This window comes from Polyodon spathula, chromosome 16, assembly GCF_017654505.1.
Source record: "Polyodon spathula isolate WHYD16114869_AA chromosome 16, ASM1765450v1, whole genome shotgun sequence".
Classification (NCBI taxonomy): Eukaryota; Metazoa; Chordata; class Actinopteri; order Acipenseriformes; family Polyodontidae; genus Polyodon; species Polyodon spathula.
Window position 1 is genome coordinate 1,192,646 of NC_054549.1, and position 15,425 is coordinate 1,208,070.

Genomic DNA, 15,425 nt, shown 5'->3' on the forward strand with positions numbered 1-15,425 from the left:
GTTTAGTGCAAGCGGTTGAGATTATCTGGGAATATATGAATGTGGGAATACATGGAGGCACACTGGATATGTCTGTACTGTGGGTGTGGTTCATGCTTAAGCATTTCCCCGGGGTGCTTGGTTTTGTTCACATTTTAGTTGTGCCATTTCTAGTTTCAGCATATGTTATCAACTTTGATAATATGGGTTAAACCATGAATAATGAAGACTTATTTTTTAATAGAATCCGTGCAGTGCTGCATCTTTTCAGTAAAGGTTAGACTCTTCAGCTGAACAGCGTTACATTTCCATAGCCATAGCAGCCAGCTTGCTTGCACATCACAAGCTGCAACGAGCAGCCTGAAGGCATCAGTGCACATTGTAAAAGAGATCACTGCTGACAATGACTTGCTCACTGGAGCTCTCTTTCCTTGTAGTCAAGTATGCCTGTTTCTGAAAAGAGGAGCCAATCAGCACGGTGAAGACGCGGACGGGCAGGACCCCCTCAGCATAGCTGTTCAAGCTGCCAACGCAGACATCGTCACCCTGTGAGCAATCTGGCTGAGGCTTGATAGCATTTCAAAAAGGAGTCTCTTTCACTGTCTCTTTGAAGACTTTGAAAAAGAATTCCAGCCTTAACATTTGTCCTTGAAATGATTTAGTGTTTACTTTGTCTTTTTTGTAGCTTGAAAATGGTGGAGGGGTGCCAAATATATTTAAAGCATGTATTTAAGTATCCGTCTTCTTTGAAATAGGATAGATTTGAACAAACAGAAATACCTACAAAGAGCTGTGTGATCTGCTTGACTCTGGAGCACAGAGTCCCACTCTGAAGAGCTGCTCTTCCAAATGCAGTTTGATTATTTATTTTACTGCCCCTCAGCTCTTACTTTATTTATTTTAGTTTAGTTTTTTACTTTTTACTATAGGGTGTAGGTGCTTTTTAAATTGTATTTTTTTTTTTTACCTGAGTTCAATTGGCTGCCACAGCTATGCACAGGATAGATTAGCCAGAGTGTCTTGATATTGACAGCATGGTGCAGGCCACAGCTGTTTATTGATCCACAGGAGCTGGTCATTAGATGGCGCTGACTCCTATGTATCAAATGTCTATGGCAGGGTACTAGGATTCCTTAACTCAAGAATTTACAGTGTGCAGTGAGACACTCAGAATGAAGCACAGTAATGATGAATTGCAATGAGAGACACTCAGAATGAAGCACAGTAATGATGAATTGCAGTGAGAGACACTCAGAATGAAGCACCGTAATGATGAATTGCAGTGAGAGACACTCAGAATGAAGCACAGTAATGACGAATTGCAGTGAGAGACACTCAGAATGAAGCACAGTAATGATGAATTGCAGTGAGAGACACTCAGAGTGAAGCACAGTAATGATGAATTGCAATGAGAGACACTCAGAATGAAGCACAGTAATGATGAATTGCAATGAGAGACACTCAGAATGAAGCACAGTAATGATGAATTGCAGTGAGAGACACTCAGAATGAAGCACAGTAATGATGAATTGCAGTGAGACACTCAGAATGAAGCACAGTAATGATGAATTGCAGTGAGAGACACTCAGAATGAAGCACAGTAATGATGAATTGCAGTGAGAGACACTCAGAATGAAGCACAGTAATGATGAATTGCAGTGAGAGACACTCAGAATGAAGCACAGTAATGATGAATTGCAGTGAGAGACACTCAGAATGAAGCACAGTAAATATGAGATGAAACCTCGTACAAAAGGGGTCAGTAGAAAAAAGAGGAGCTGCTCTTTAAAGATCTGGAAGGGATTGGAGCCGAATCTGTTTTAGATCGTTCAGAATCACAACGATCAGTATGCCTTCCCATATTCAAACTAGCACAGATGCCTATTTCTAAAGCATCACATTCAACATTGGAAAATGCATGGAATTGTGAACTACTGGTAGATGTCCATCCTTCGCTGGTGTACTTACCTCTTCCCTCTGTTCTGTCTCTCTCTCTCCTTCCTCTCCCTCTTTATCCCCTCTCCCACCCTCCTTCCTCTCCATCCCTCTCTAACCCCCTCTATCCCTCTTTCTCTATCCCCCTCTCTTCCTCTCCTCTATATCTGTCCCAACATCTCCTCTCCCTCCCTCTCTCTGCCCCTCTCTCCCCCTCCTTTTCTCTCCTTCTCTCTCCCCCTCCCTCTCTCTCTGCCCCCCCTCTCCCTCTCCCTCTCTTTCTCTCTCTAGGCTGCGGCTGGCTCGGATGAATGAGGAGATGCGGGAGTCTGAAGGCCCTTTTGGACAGCCAGGTCAATATCCCAGCAGCAGCCCCACAGAACAGCAATACAAAAAGTGTATTCAGGAGTTTATCTGTCTTAATATAGAGGACTGTTAGGGAAGCCAGCCCTGAGTGGGGCCAATACTGATATTATTATTCTATAATACTCGATAATTATATAATAATAGTATAAGTATTCATTGCATTAGAATGGGAAGCCTTTAACTATCAGCCTGTGCTTACAAGGTGGTTACTTGTGAACATACTGTAGATTGACAGCAGAAAGAGAGCACTTCTGTACTGGCCAGTGTGAAATGTGTATAGGAGCTAAGAGAATGGTTTGAGAAAGTTTGAACCTTTTCACTGAAACCACCAAATCTTTAGCACAATACATAATTTACTTGAGAGGAATGTCTGTTAGCAGCAATATTTCAGTAACACTAAAAATATTTAGAATTAGATGAACATTTATAAAGATAGTGTTTCTAGCTCCTTCATTTTAGAAGTATAAAAGTTCAAATGAGACTGCTTGTTCATTTTCATTTGTCTCTTTTTAGTTTCACTGAATATCTTGCGTGCTCTAAAGTTGTGGATGTCTTTCTGAGCAAGTCTGGATGCACCTCAAAATCCAGGAGGCAGGGAAACAACTAGTGACCTTCTGGGTGCGCACTGTGAATAGCAGCTGCACACAGTAGCACTAGAGCAGGGCCCTGGCCAAGCTGTCCCGTCTGTTGCTTGAAGGAATGGTCTTGCTCTCTTTCTGATGTATTGACTAGTAACATTTGAAACAGGTCAGCTTTACCTGAGAGTTATTGAAAAACCAAAAACCTGTCATCCCTTTACAATGTCGTTTCTACAAGTGCTAATGAATCTCCTCCTAGCAGCTGATGAGTTCATAAACCTGACACTGAGCGCAAAAGCCGTTGACTGCAGCGCTATAGCCCTTCCTTTATTGAAGCTTACCATAAGAAAAGCACTGCAAGGTGTGAAAGAGCATAGTGAAAGCATGCTAAAGCATAGGTAAGCATTATAAAGAACAGCAAGGCATGATAAAGTATATTAATAAACATGGCACGCCAGGGTAAGCAATGGTAAATGCATAGTATAACCACAGAAAAAGCATGAGGGGGATGTGCAAATATACTGTGATAATCTTCTATAAGGGCTGCCTTTCCATTCAATTCAATGGGCTGCAATGCCAATTCATTCCAAACTATACTGCTCCCATAAGCGTTGAAGTTGGCTTTGGGAGGGCATTGGTAACAGCTGCTTTGGGGGGGTCAGTGCCAGTGACCTTGTGCATTGCAAATCTCGATTCTATAAGGTGCAACACCGTATTGATCGTAAAGCTCTTTTGCTCCTTGGATTGAAGAAGGGTAGCGAAGTATCAACCAGACTCCACCTGGAAAAACCCTTAATTAGCAAGAATCAGTGCAAAAAAGAATTTCAGACAGTGAGCAGATTGTTGTATAAACTAGCAAGTCAGTAGTGAAGTATGGAATAGTTATCCGCTTCGATGAATTGTGAGAGTGTGTGTGTGTGTGTGTGTGTGTATATATATATATATATATATATATATATATATATATATATATATATATATATATATATATATATATATATATATATATATATATATATATATATATATATATATATATATAGAGGACCCCTGATTCACTGCTACATGTGTTTGTGGTTTTACATACAACAGTATTGAAAGCGTCTGGATCTCTTCCTGTGTTACCATGAACTGGTTCTCGTTTGTGAAACATTGACCATGTGAAAGTGTTAGAGAAGCTGCTGGCATAATGTCCACTGTGCAGTCAGAGGAAGGGCAGAGGATACAGAGAGCTTGGGCTGTGACCTGCTGACCCGAGCACGCTTCTTATAAAGAATGTATATATTAGACAAGACGTTTATTTCAAATGTATTTGAATCCTATTTAAAGTTTATGTATAAAGAACTTGGTGCACTTTTCCCACCTACAGTGTTGTTTTTGATGTTGTTTTTATTGGATAGTGCTGTTTACGTGTGTTTATTTATACTGATCTACCCAGAGGACGAGTGCAATGATATACAGATACGCTGTATATTGAAATTCTTTTGTAACATCACAGATGGTATTTTTTTAACTGGACATGTTTTTGATTTGGAGCGCTGGCATGAAATGTCTCTTTGTTGGGTTTTGTTTTGAAGACAAGCCAGTTCTTTATCCCTTGCATCACTCGAGACACGGCCTGCAAACGAACAAGGTGTTTAACAATAGGAAGCAAGTGGGGCTTCATAAATATTATTATTGTTGTTATTGTTGTTATTATTATTGTTATTATTATTGCTACTATCACTACCATCATTTTTATTATGATGATAATGATTGTGTCTGTAGCCGTTTATCTTCTTCTTTCAGTACTGCGTGGGTTGATTTAACCCAGATGTTTCAAAGCACTAATTTAAGGTTCTCTTTTTCTCTTTTTGTGTATGTTTGAAGTACAATCCTTAAAAAAAAAAAAAGTCATGCCAAATGATCATTTTGAAACTGTACATAGCATTGGCTTCATGGTTTGTCAGTACATGGTTCCGTAGTCTTTGGCCAGAAAGAAACTGTGTTGGATTGAGTTGAATGTTTAAAACATTGAATATTTACAATATAACAGGCCTGTCAGTGTTGCTTTTGGAATTGGGGACACTGTACAGAGTGTGTGAGCCTTTCCAGTAAAGAACACCAAGCTGAACATGAAGCAGGTTATACAGTATCTATCCACAGTTGCAGAGCATTCATAAAGACACTTCCCATTCAAACATGAAGCAGGTTATACAGTATCTATCCAGAGCTGCAGAGCATTCGTAAAGACACTTCCCATTCAAACACGAAGCAGGTTATACAGTATCTATCCACAGCTGCAGAGCATTCGTAAAGACACTTCCCATTCAAACACGAAGCAGGTTATACAGTATCTATCCAGAGCTGCAGAGCATTCGTAAAGACACTTCCCATTCAAACACGAAGCAGGTTATACAGTATCTATCCAGAGCTGCAGAGCATTCGTAAAGACACTTCCCATTCAAACACGAAGCAGGTTATACAGTATCTATCCAGAGCTGCAGAGCATTCGTAAAGACACTTCCCATTCAAACACGAAGCAGGTTATACAGTATCTATCCACAGCTGCAGAGCATTCGTAAAGACACTTCCCATTCAAACACGAAGCAGGTTATACAGTATCTATCCAGAGCTGCAGAGCATTCGTAAAGACACTTCCCATTCAAACACGAAGCAGGTTATACAGTATCTATCCAGAGCTGCAGAGCATTCGTAAAGACACTTCCCATTCAAACATGAAGCAGGTTATACAGTATCTATCCAGAGCTGCAGAGCATTCGTAAAGACACTTCCCATTCAAACACGAAGCAGGTTATACAGTATCTATCCAGAGCTGCAGAGCATTCGTAAAGACACTTCCCATTCAAACACGAAGCAGGTTATACAGTATCTATCCACAGCTGCAGAGCATTCGTAAAGACACTTCCCATTCAAACAGCCAAGGCAAAGCAGCTATCAGTTTAAAAGGTTCCTGACTGCGATGCTGCCGGTCTTCACTGGGGATTCCAGTGGCTCAAGCGGACACCTGCAGGACTAGCCTTTGTCCGCTATGTAAAGCTTCTGGGAGTAAAGAAGCGATTGGTTTGGTCATGGGATCAGAGGACACCCACTGACCTTCAGCTCTCCTGAGCTGCTGTTGTGAGGGAGGATAATTAGACATGCAAAACTGCAGGAAAACAGAAGAAAAATAATTGGATGACGGTTGTAAGAAGGGCAGCGAATGGGTGAGGAAACCAAGAAGAAAACCAGATCCAGTCAAAACAAGGGTCTTTTAAAAGTTTTCTTTGAAGTTTCTAGATCCCTCAGATAACCCTTTGAAGATTTTCCATTAGGCTCGGACATGCTTTTATTCATGACTTTTCTGTTTCAGACAAGACCAGATGAAACATTTAATAGGTGAGCATATTCTAAAATGGCCTCTTTGCAGAAATCATTATGGGTAAATAATGAGACCAGTTAAAGAAAGATTCCCTGTATCTGGATGGCACACTTGCGTCTTCTACATCGTTCTCCTCTTTACTACTGTATATTAATCTGCTGTTTGTGGTTTTAACTATTTAATATGAACATTTTTATAGGCATTTTTAAATTCCAGTCTTTTAAAAGAAAAAATGTATGAATCTAGTTGAACTAAAATGGAGCACATACTTGTTAAAGCTGCTGATGCAGAGACAAGAAACAGTGTGCTCTGTTTAGGGTTACAGGTGATCCTTCAAACAGATGGTTGCTATCTGCAGTACATGATATTGCATGTCTTGGTGCAGTTTTAATTTTACTACAAAATAAAAAAAGGTTACTTTCTGCCAAAGATTGAACCACAGTGGTATTAAATGTCTGCAAACAAAAAAAAAAAACACACACACACACACACACACACACACAATTGTAAAGTAGCTTTATCTTTGAAAGTCAGAGAGAAAACTAAAGAAACTTTTTAGGTTGCTTATAGATTCAGCAGCCTTTATCACCTCCGCAGATATATATGGTAACACTGAACATTTTACAGGGGCATCTGAAACACACTCAACTATAGAATATATACAAATAGGAATTGCAACTGCTTTAATTGGCATGAGCTTGTATTTCACTGGTGTTAAATATACAGACATTGGAATACCAGCTGACAGTCAGATTGATATGGTCTGGTTTGTAATCTTATTTCCATTAACATGCTGTCGATTTTAAAAGAGCACTTTGGACAGAATTAAAAATGATTCAGAGGCTGTATCTGGGGTTCCGTGCTTCAGGGCTGCTGAATCTATTTACTGTGGAAGTGACCAAGCCTATGCGACAGTGTTTAGTGTTAAAAAGTAGGGTCTGTGTTTAAAATCAGTGGAGAAAACGCTTCTTAGACTTGCTGTAAATATGCAAAGGATTTTAACTCTTTCACTGCCTGCTTTCAACATACACCTGTGAAACCCTTCTCTTTATTTTTGCCTATACAGCCTGTAACATTGTTAGAGGACTGAGCATTCTGTAACTTAATATATCTTTGTACAATGTACACTGTTGCCATGTGTCTGTTTTTTCCTATTGTCTTTTGAAAACACTGAGAATAAAAAATCTGGATCAACTCCTAACCCCTTTTTTGCTTGTGCATTTTTTCTGATTGAGCTAATCTCTTTCAATAACACTTGTGGGTTTTAACATGTGGGCAGCATTAGCTAACACCATTCACCTCTGGAAGGTGGCTAACATCTTTCACCTCTGGAAGGTGGCTAACACCATTCACCTCTGGAAGGTGGCTAACATCATTCACCTCTGGAAGGTGGCTAACATCATTCACCTCTGGAAGGTGGCTAACACCATTCACCTCTGGAAGGTGGCTAACACCATTCACCTCTGGAAGGTGGCTAACATCATTCACCTCTTGAAGGTGGCTAAAATCATTCACCTCTGGAAGGTGGCTAACATCATTCACCTCTGGAAGGTGGTAACACCATTCACCTCTGGAAGGTGGCTAACATCATTCACCTCTTGAAGGTGGCTAAAATTATTCACCTCTGGAAGGTGGCTAACATCATTCACCTCTGGAAGGTGGTAACACCATTCACCTCTGGAAGGTGGCTAACATCATTCACCTCTGGAAGGTGGTAACACCATGCACCTCTGGAAGGTGGCTAACACCATTCACCTCTGGAAGGTGGCTAACACCATTCACCTCTGGAAGGTGGCTAACATCATTCACCTCTGGAAGGTGGCTAACATCATTCACCTCTGGAAGGTGGCTAACATCATTCACCTCTGGAAGGTGGCTAACATCATTCACCTCTGGAAGGTGGCTAACACCATTCACCTCTGGAAGGTGGCTAACACCATTCACCTCTGGAAGGTGGCTAACATCATTCACCTCTTGAAGGTGGCTAAAATCATTCACCTCTGGAAGGTGGCTAACATCATTCACCTCTGGAAGGTGGTAACACCATTCACCTCTGGAAGGTGGCTAACATCATTCACCTCTTGAAGGTGGCTAACATCATTCACCTCTGGAAGGTGGCTAACATCATTCACCTCTGGAAGGTGGTAACACCATTCACCTCTGGAAGGTGGCTAACATCATTCACCTCTGGAAGGTGGTAACACCATTCACCTCTGGAAGGTGGCTAACACCATTCACCTCTGGAAGGTGGCTAACATCATTCACCTCTGGAAGGTGGCTAACACCATTCACCTCTGGAAGGTGGCTAACATCATTCACCTCTGGAAGGTGGCTAACATCATTCACCTCTGGAAGGTGGCTAACATCATTCACCTCTGGAAGGTGGCTAACATCATTCACCTCTGGAAGGTGGCTAACACCATTCACCTCTGGAAGGTGGCTAACATCATTCACCTCTGGAAGGTGGCTAACATCATTCACCTCTGGAAGGTGGCTAACATCATTCACCTCTGGAAGGTGGTAACACCATTCACCTCTGGAAGGTGGCTAACATCATTCACCTCTGGAAGGTGGCTAACATCATTCACCTCTGGAAGGTGGCTAACACTATTCACCTCTGGAAGGTGGCTAACACCATTCACCTCTGGAAGGTGGCTAACATCATTCACCTCTGGAAGGTGGCTAACATCATTCACCTCTGGAAGGTGGCTAACATCATTCACCTCTGGAAGGTGGCTAACACCATTCACCTCTGGAAGGTGGCTAACATCATTCACCTCTGGAAGGTGGCTAGCATCATTCACCTCTGGAAGCTGGCTAACACCATTCACCTCTGGAAGGTGGTAACACCATTCACCTCTGGAAGGTGGCTAACATCATTCACCTCTGGAAGGTGGTAACACCATTCATCTCTGGAAAGTGGCTAACAATGTATGAGGTGGGCTGGCAATATGCTCTTCTGAATGACTGCTTTTAATGCTGGGAACAGGCTCCACTTGAATTCATTTAAACACAGAATAGCATAGCGAGGCAGAGTGCTTTATTAGTCACCCTGTTTTAAAGGAGTTTGAAATTGTCAGGTGTGTCTCTGTCAGTAATATTCTTCCAATCTATTTAAATATAGGCACCTTTGTGTTCTACAGGCTACATTCTCAAAGCTACTTATCACAATTATCATTAACCAATTACAGGTTTAAAACTAACATCAACTGGAGACTACTTACAAGCAATCAATGTCTTGAGTATTTCTTTATTAGGTGTGTTTGCCCTTTCTGAAATAATTGAGCTAATGACCATTGGAATAAATGACTCTGAGAATCCAGCCCTACATATTGCATATCTCTTTTACAGGGTACATGTTGAAAGACAGGGGTAACTGATGCCATATTGATGAAGACAACTCACTATACACAGAACAATTGGCTCAAAATAACCCTATTCTAACCAAACTAATATAAGAGAACACACTTGTGCAAGCCGTGCACTGGGGATCCACAGCACTGCACTGCTGCACAATGTATTATAATAACCAAACCAATACACAAGAACGTACGCATGTGTTTCTTGTAAGCACTGCAGGAGGGTCCTGGCTTAGACCTGTCATCTACCGTATCGACCTCTTCTATCATCGTTCTCTATGCTCTGTTCAGAAAGATTCAGTCACAGAGGCTGATCAGCACCTATTCTTGTCTGAAGCAAGCTGACAGCTGGAGCACTCAGTGTTCTTCTCTTGCATGTTTGCAGAGAGCGCACCTATGAATATTTTATCAAATGCTCCGACAGAAACATGAAAGTTACATTTACTACTATATATTAATAGCTGTTGAGTAAGAGCTGCATGTGGGAGTCCAGATGCAAAATTCTAATCAGTAGATAACATTCCTTCACAATAAAAAAAAATTGTGCTTAATAAAGTTGTTTCAATGTTTGGCAGTAGGCTTAGAAGTACAAGTAATGCTTATTTAGAATCAAAAAGCATTCTTTGGATTTCTGTATTAAAACAGAATTCAAAATAGATTACAAAAAGATTATTTTGGCGTTCAAAAAGGAAAAGTGCTAATTATCTTAAATAAATGTAAAAGATGCAAGATTCTTTCCAAATAATCCATTTTGAAGGTACAAAGATCTGTCCCAGATTCTTTCACACACAAGACAATGCATTTAAAATATAAAATCAGGAATCACAATTGGCTTGTTAAATTACATTGCAAGATATAGTCAAACATTAAGAAAAAAACACTTGCAAATTTATTTATATGACATCAGAGCTCCAGGCTAATCGCATCATCCTATGTCCTGTCCGCAAGCTGCCTGGGTTTGCTAAATTTTCCAGTTTCTTTTTTTAATTGGGTCTGAGAAATTGAAATGGTCAGGCACAATGGAGATTTAACAACAGTAGTCACTGCCTTCGATACTGTGGTAGCTATGGAGCCTGGAGCAGCACAGCTGAATGCAGTGCTATGGGTAAGAAACCTTTGACTCAGTGTAAGCCTTCCAAGGTATTTTTACATTGAGTTTGGCTTCACCTCAGTAAATGGCACATACAAGGCAGAGTAAAAGTAAAGCTATTGTGAGCTTAACAATGAACGTGAACAATTTCAAAAAACAGTTTAAATTCATATTGACAATTAAAGACCTGATCTGTTGTTTTAATATTTGGCAGCGGCTTAGAAATATCCCAAGTATAGTAATAATAATTGATATTTAAAAAGCATTCATTCAGGACTTTTTTTAATAGAACAGAATTTGAAGTCGGTTACAAAAAGATTCTTTTGGCATTCAAGAAGGAAACTGCTCATGATTTTGAATGAATGTAAAAAAATAGGAATCAAATGCTGGATTATTTAAAACAAACCTTTTGAAATAACAAAGAAAAGCTCAAAAGCTAAACAATTGTTCTACTTTGACTTGATTAGGAGTTTGTATTGATAATTTTAATCAAAATCAAATGAATACAAATGCAACTGTAGAGGCATTATTGGGAATGAAAGCCATGACCGGTTATCACTTATTCCAGGATCGCTGTGTAGACCCTTCACTCCAGACAAGCTCAAAGCAGCTCAGAAATGATAATATCATTGCAATACATTGAGGATCACTGTGCAGACCCTTCACTCCAGACAAGCTCAAAGCAGCTCAGAAATGATAATATCATTGCAATACATTGAGGATCACTGTGCAGACCCTTCACTCCAGACAAGCTCAAAGCAGCTCAGAAATGACAGTATCTCAATATGGGAGCAGCAGAGCCACTCAAAGTGATTGCAAACACCACAGAATAGTAATGGGGCTGTAACAGAGCCATTCAAATGACATTCAAAACTTCTTCTGACAAAAGAAATCCCTATTAGTCAAACATGTTTTTATGAACAGATCTGTAAATGCAACGTCCAATGGAATACACAGAGATGACAATACTGTAATATAAAATGTGTGGCCTCTAGCCCATTGGATAACTGATCTTTTAGGGCGATCAGAGAGACCCACATATAAGCCTACAAGTTTCCGTAGAGACAGAGAGGGAAAGATGATGAAAAGGAGTGCTGAAGGCTGACCAGAATTCTGGAATTTATACCCTGAGGGAAGTGATGGGGCTTGCACCTCATGAACAAGACTAACCAGTACCATAGAGCTGGGTCTGTCTCTCCTCATGAACCAGATTAACCAGTACCACAGAGCTGGGTCTGTCTCCCCTCATGAACCAAACTAACCAGTACCACAGAGCTGGGTCTGTCTCTCCTCATGAACCAGACTAACCAGTACCACAGAGCTGGGTCTGTCTCTCCTCATGAACCAGACTAACCAGTACCACAGAGCTGGGTCTGTCTCTCCTCATGAACTAGGTTACCCAGTACCATAGAGCTGGGTCTGCCTCTCCTCATGAACTAGACTAACCAGTACCATAGACCTGGGTCTGTCTCTCCTCCTGAACTAGACTACCCAGTACCATAGAGCTGGGTCTGCCTTTCCTCATGAATTAGACTAACCAGTACCACAGAGCTGGGTCTGTCTCTCCTCATGAACCAGACTAACCAGTACCACAGAGCTGGGTCTGTCTCTCCTCATGAACCAGACTAACCAGTACCACAGAGCTGGGTCTGTCTCTCCTCATGAACCAGACTAACCAGTACCACAGAGCTGGGTCTGTCTCTCCTCATGAACTAGACTAACCAGTACCATAGAGCTGGGTCTGTCTCTCCTCATGAACTACACTACCCAGTACCATAGAGCTGAGTTTGTCTCTCCTCATGAACTAGACTAACCAGTGCCATAGAGCTGGGTCTGTCTCTCCTCATGAACTAGACTAACCAGTGCCATAGAGCTGGGTCTGTCTCTCCTCATGAACTAGACTAACCAGTGCCATAGAGCTGGGTCTGTCTCTCCTCATGAACTAGACTAACCAGTACCATAGAGCTGGGTCTGCCTCTCCTCATGAACTAGACTAACCAGTACCATAGACCTGGGTCTGTCTCTCCTCCTGAACTAGACTACCCAGTACCATAGAGCTGGGTCTGCCTTTCCTCATGAATTAGACTAACCAGTACCATAGACCTGGGTCTGTCTCTCCTCATGAACTAGACTAACCAGTACCATAGAGCTGGGTCTGTCTCTCCTCATGAACCAGACTAACCAGTACCATAGAGCTGAGTCTGTCACTCCTCATGAACTAGACTAACCAGTACCATAGAGCTGGGTCTGCCTCTTCTCCTGAATTAGACTGACCAGCCCTCTTTGTTTTTGTGTTTTAGGAGATGCCACCTACCTTGACATCTTTAGAGAATTCTCTCACATGGCATCGAACAATCCTGAAAAGCTGAACCGCCGCAGTGCGCATTTCAGCCATTCCTGCAGGAAAGGAAGAGAGCTAGCCTCACTGGACCTGCTTCTACTTGAAATGTCTCCACAGCCAGTTAATGAGAACAATGTCAACTAGTGACAGGACAACTCTTCAAACACATATGTGACCGTCCTTGGTTTAGTGCACCTTGTCTTTGAGTGCAGCTGATGGTTAAAGTGATTATAACACAATAATTCAAGAAATTGTTCCCATTTTGCACTTTTGTGCAGTTTTGAAAGAAACACATGCATTTTCATTTTAAAAACATGATCTCTGGTACTACAACAGGATGTGAAAGTTCTATGTTTCCATGCCTTATTCGCAGGATATCTGTTACACTTCCTGGGTCATTTCACCTCAGCAGTGTCTTCTGGGTGAAAGCATGTCAGTCAATAGGGGAAGCTGTCATTAAAGGGGTGGATGCTTCTTGCAAACAGAGATTTCTTTACCTAAAGTAATATCAGATAGTATTTCAAATAAATGTAAATTTAACATGTGTGTCTTTCAAAACTGCACATTTGAGACCTGTATAAAGAACAGAAGTGAACAGCAGGTATGACTGGTGGAGTTTCTTTATAGCTGTGTCCTCTTTAATAATCCCTTGGTAACACTGTAATGTTCAGAACTAGACATTCCACAAGGATGCCACAGGAAGAAGATGTGCCCCTTCGTGTGTTTTCTATTCTATAGGTTCTTATTGTTGCATAGGTTTGGATTGTATCAGTGGTGTGGATCCTCTGATCAACTGCTGGAGGAAGTGCAGGACGTTTCCTCCATGTTTCATCATTGCTTTTCATTTGATTTCATAATGTGTTTTTATAATGTGTTTCTATAATGTGTTTTACTGCCTAAGCTCGCTATACTCCACCAATAGTTACCCGGTACAAATCAAGGCATAGTGATGCTTAAATAGATGAACTTAGGCTTCTAATACACTGGTGTGTGGAAGAAATGACTATGATTCACATGAACCATGATTTTCCACCCATGGTGATTTTGGTTGTGTGAATGCGTATTTCCATTGGGTTGTTTTAATTCTCACAGATGGTCTTAGTCCAGCAGGTTGTTATGAAATACACTCACAAAATGAACTATGTCTTGAACATTTCACTGCAGCAGCATATTAGTTTGAAACAGACAAATGTAACTGCAGTTCAGAAATGTATTCTTGGTCAAGCTGACAGTCTGCAGCTCTTTTCCATTGATTTTCACACAAGGCTGTTTCAAGCAGTAGATTAAAAGGACAGACAGCAGCAGTCTGTTAAAAGACCATGTGCTATTGTTTAATAAAGCATGAATCCCTTTGCATGTTGTAACAACATACGAAAGTATATTTCATATAACATTTATATATATATATATATATATATATATATATATATATATATATATATATATATATATATATATATATATATATATATATATATATATATATAGTGCTCAGATTTGTTGGTACCCTTACAGCTCATTGAAATAATGCTTCATTCCTCCTGAAAAGTGATGAAATTAAAAGCTATTTTATCATGTATACTTGCATGCCTTTGGTATGTCATAGAATAAAGCAAAGAAGCTGTAAAAATAGATGAAATATTGCTTATTCTACAAAGATATTCTAAAATGGCCTGGACACATTTGTTGGTACCCCTTAGAAAAGATAATAAATAATTGGATTATAGTGATATTTCAAACTAATTAGTTTCTTTAATTAGTATCACACATGTCTCCAATCTTGTAATCAGTCATTCAGCCTATTTAAATGGAGAAAAGTAGTCACTGTGCTGTTTGGTATCATTGTGTGCACCACACTGAACATGGACCAGAGAAAGTAAAGGAGAGAGTTGTCTGAGGAGATCAGAAAGAAAATAATAGACAAGCATGGTAAAGGTAAAGGCTGCAAGACCATCTCGAAGCAGCTTGATGTTCCTGTGACAACAGTTGCAAATATTATTAAGAAGTTTAAGGTGCAGGGAACTGTAGGCAACCTCCCTGGGCACGGCCGCAAGAGGAAAATCGACCCCAGATTGAACAGAAGGATAGTGCGAAAGGTAGAAAAAGTACCAAAGATAACTGCCAAAGAGATACAAACTGAACTCCAACGTGAAGGTACGTCAGTTTCTGATCGCACCATCCGTCGCTTTTTGAGTGAAAGTGGGCTCCATGGAAGAAGACCCAGGAGGACTCCATTTTTGAAAGAAAAATATAAAAAAGGCAGATATAATTTGCTAAAATGCATATTGACAAGCCACAATGCTTCTGGGAGAATGTCCTTTGGACAGATGAGTCAAAACTGGAGCCGTTTGGCAAGTCACATCAGCTCTATGTTCACAGACGAAAAAATGAAGCTTTCAAAGAAAAGAACACCATA

The 15,425-nt window shown here is 40.6% G+C and overlaps 1 protein-coding gene across 5 annotated transcripts in view; it reads left to right on the forward strand.

Annotated features, from left to right (window-relative positions):
* Window positions 1-14,353, forward strand: part of LOC121328750 (arf-GAP with coiled-coil, ANK repeat and PH domain-containing protein 3-like) — a 152,899-nt gene extending 138,546 nt beyond the window's left edge. For 4 of the 5 annotated variants that reach the window (XM_041273781.1, XM_041273783.1, XM_041273785.1 and 1 more), the window contains exons 23-25: window positions 417-527; window positions 2,206-2,267; window positions 12,969-14,352. In XM_041273781.1, the coding sequence (XP_041129715.1) occupies window positions 417-527; window positions 2,206-2,267; window positions 12,969-13,153 (358 nt within the window). In that variant the 3' untranslated portion in view covers window positions 13,154-14,352. Of the gene's footprint in view, window positions 1-416; window positions 528-2,205; window positions 2,268-12,968 lie in introns of all 5 variants that reach the window. The other variant, XM_041273782.1, reaches the window with a different exon arrangement.
* Window positions 14,354-15,425: the final 1,072 nt, after the last annotated feature.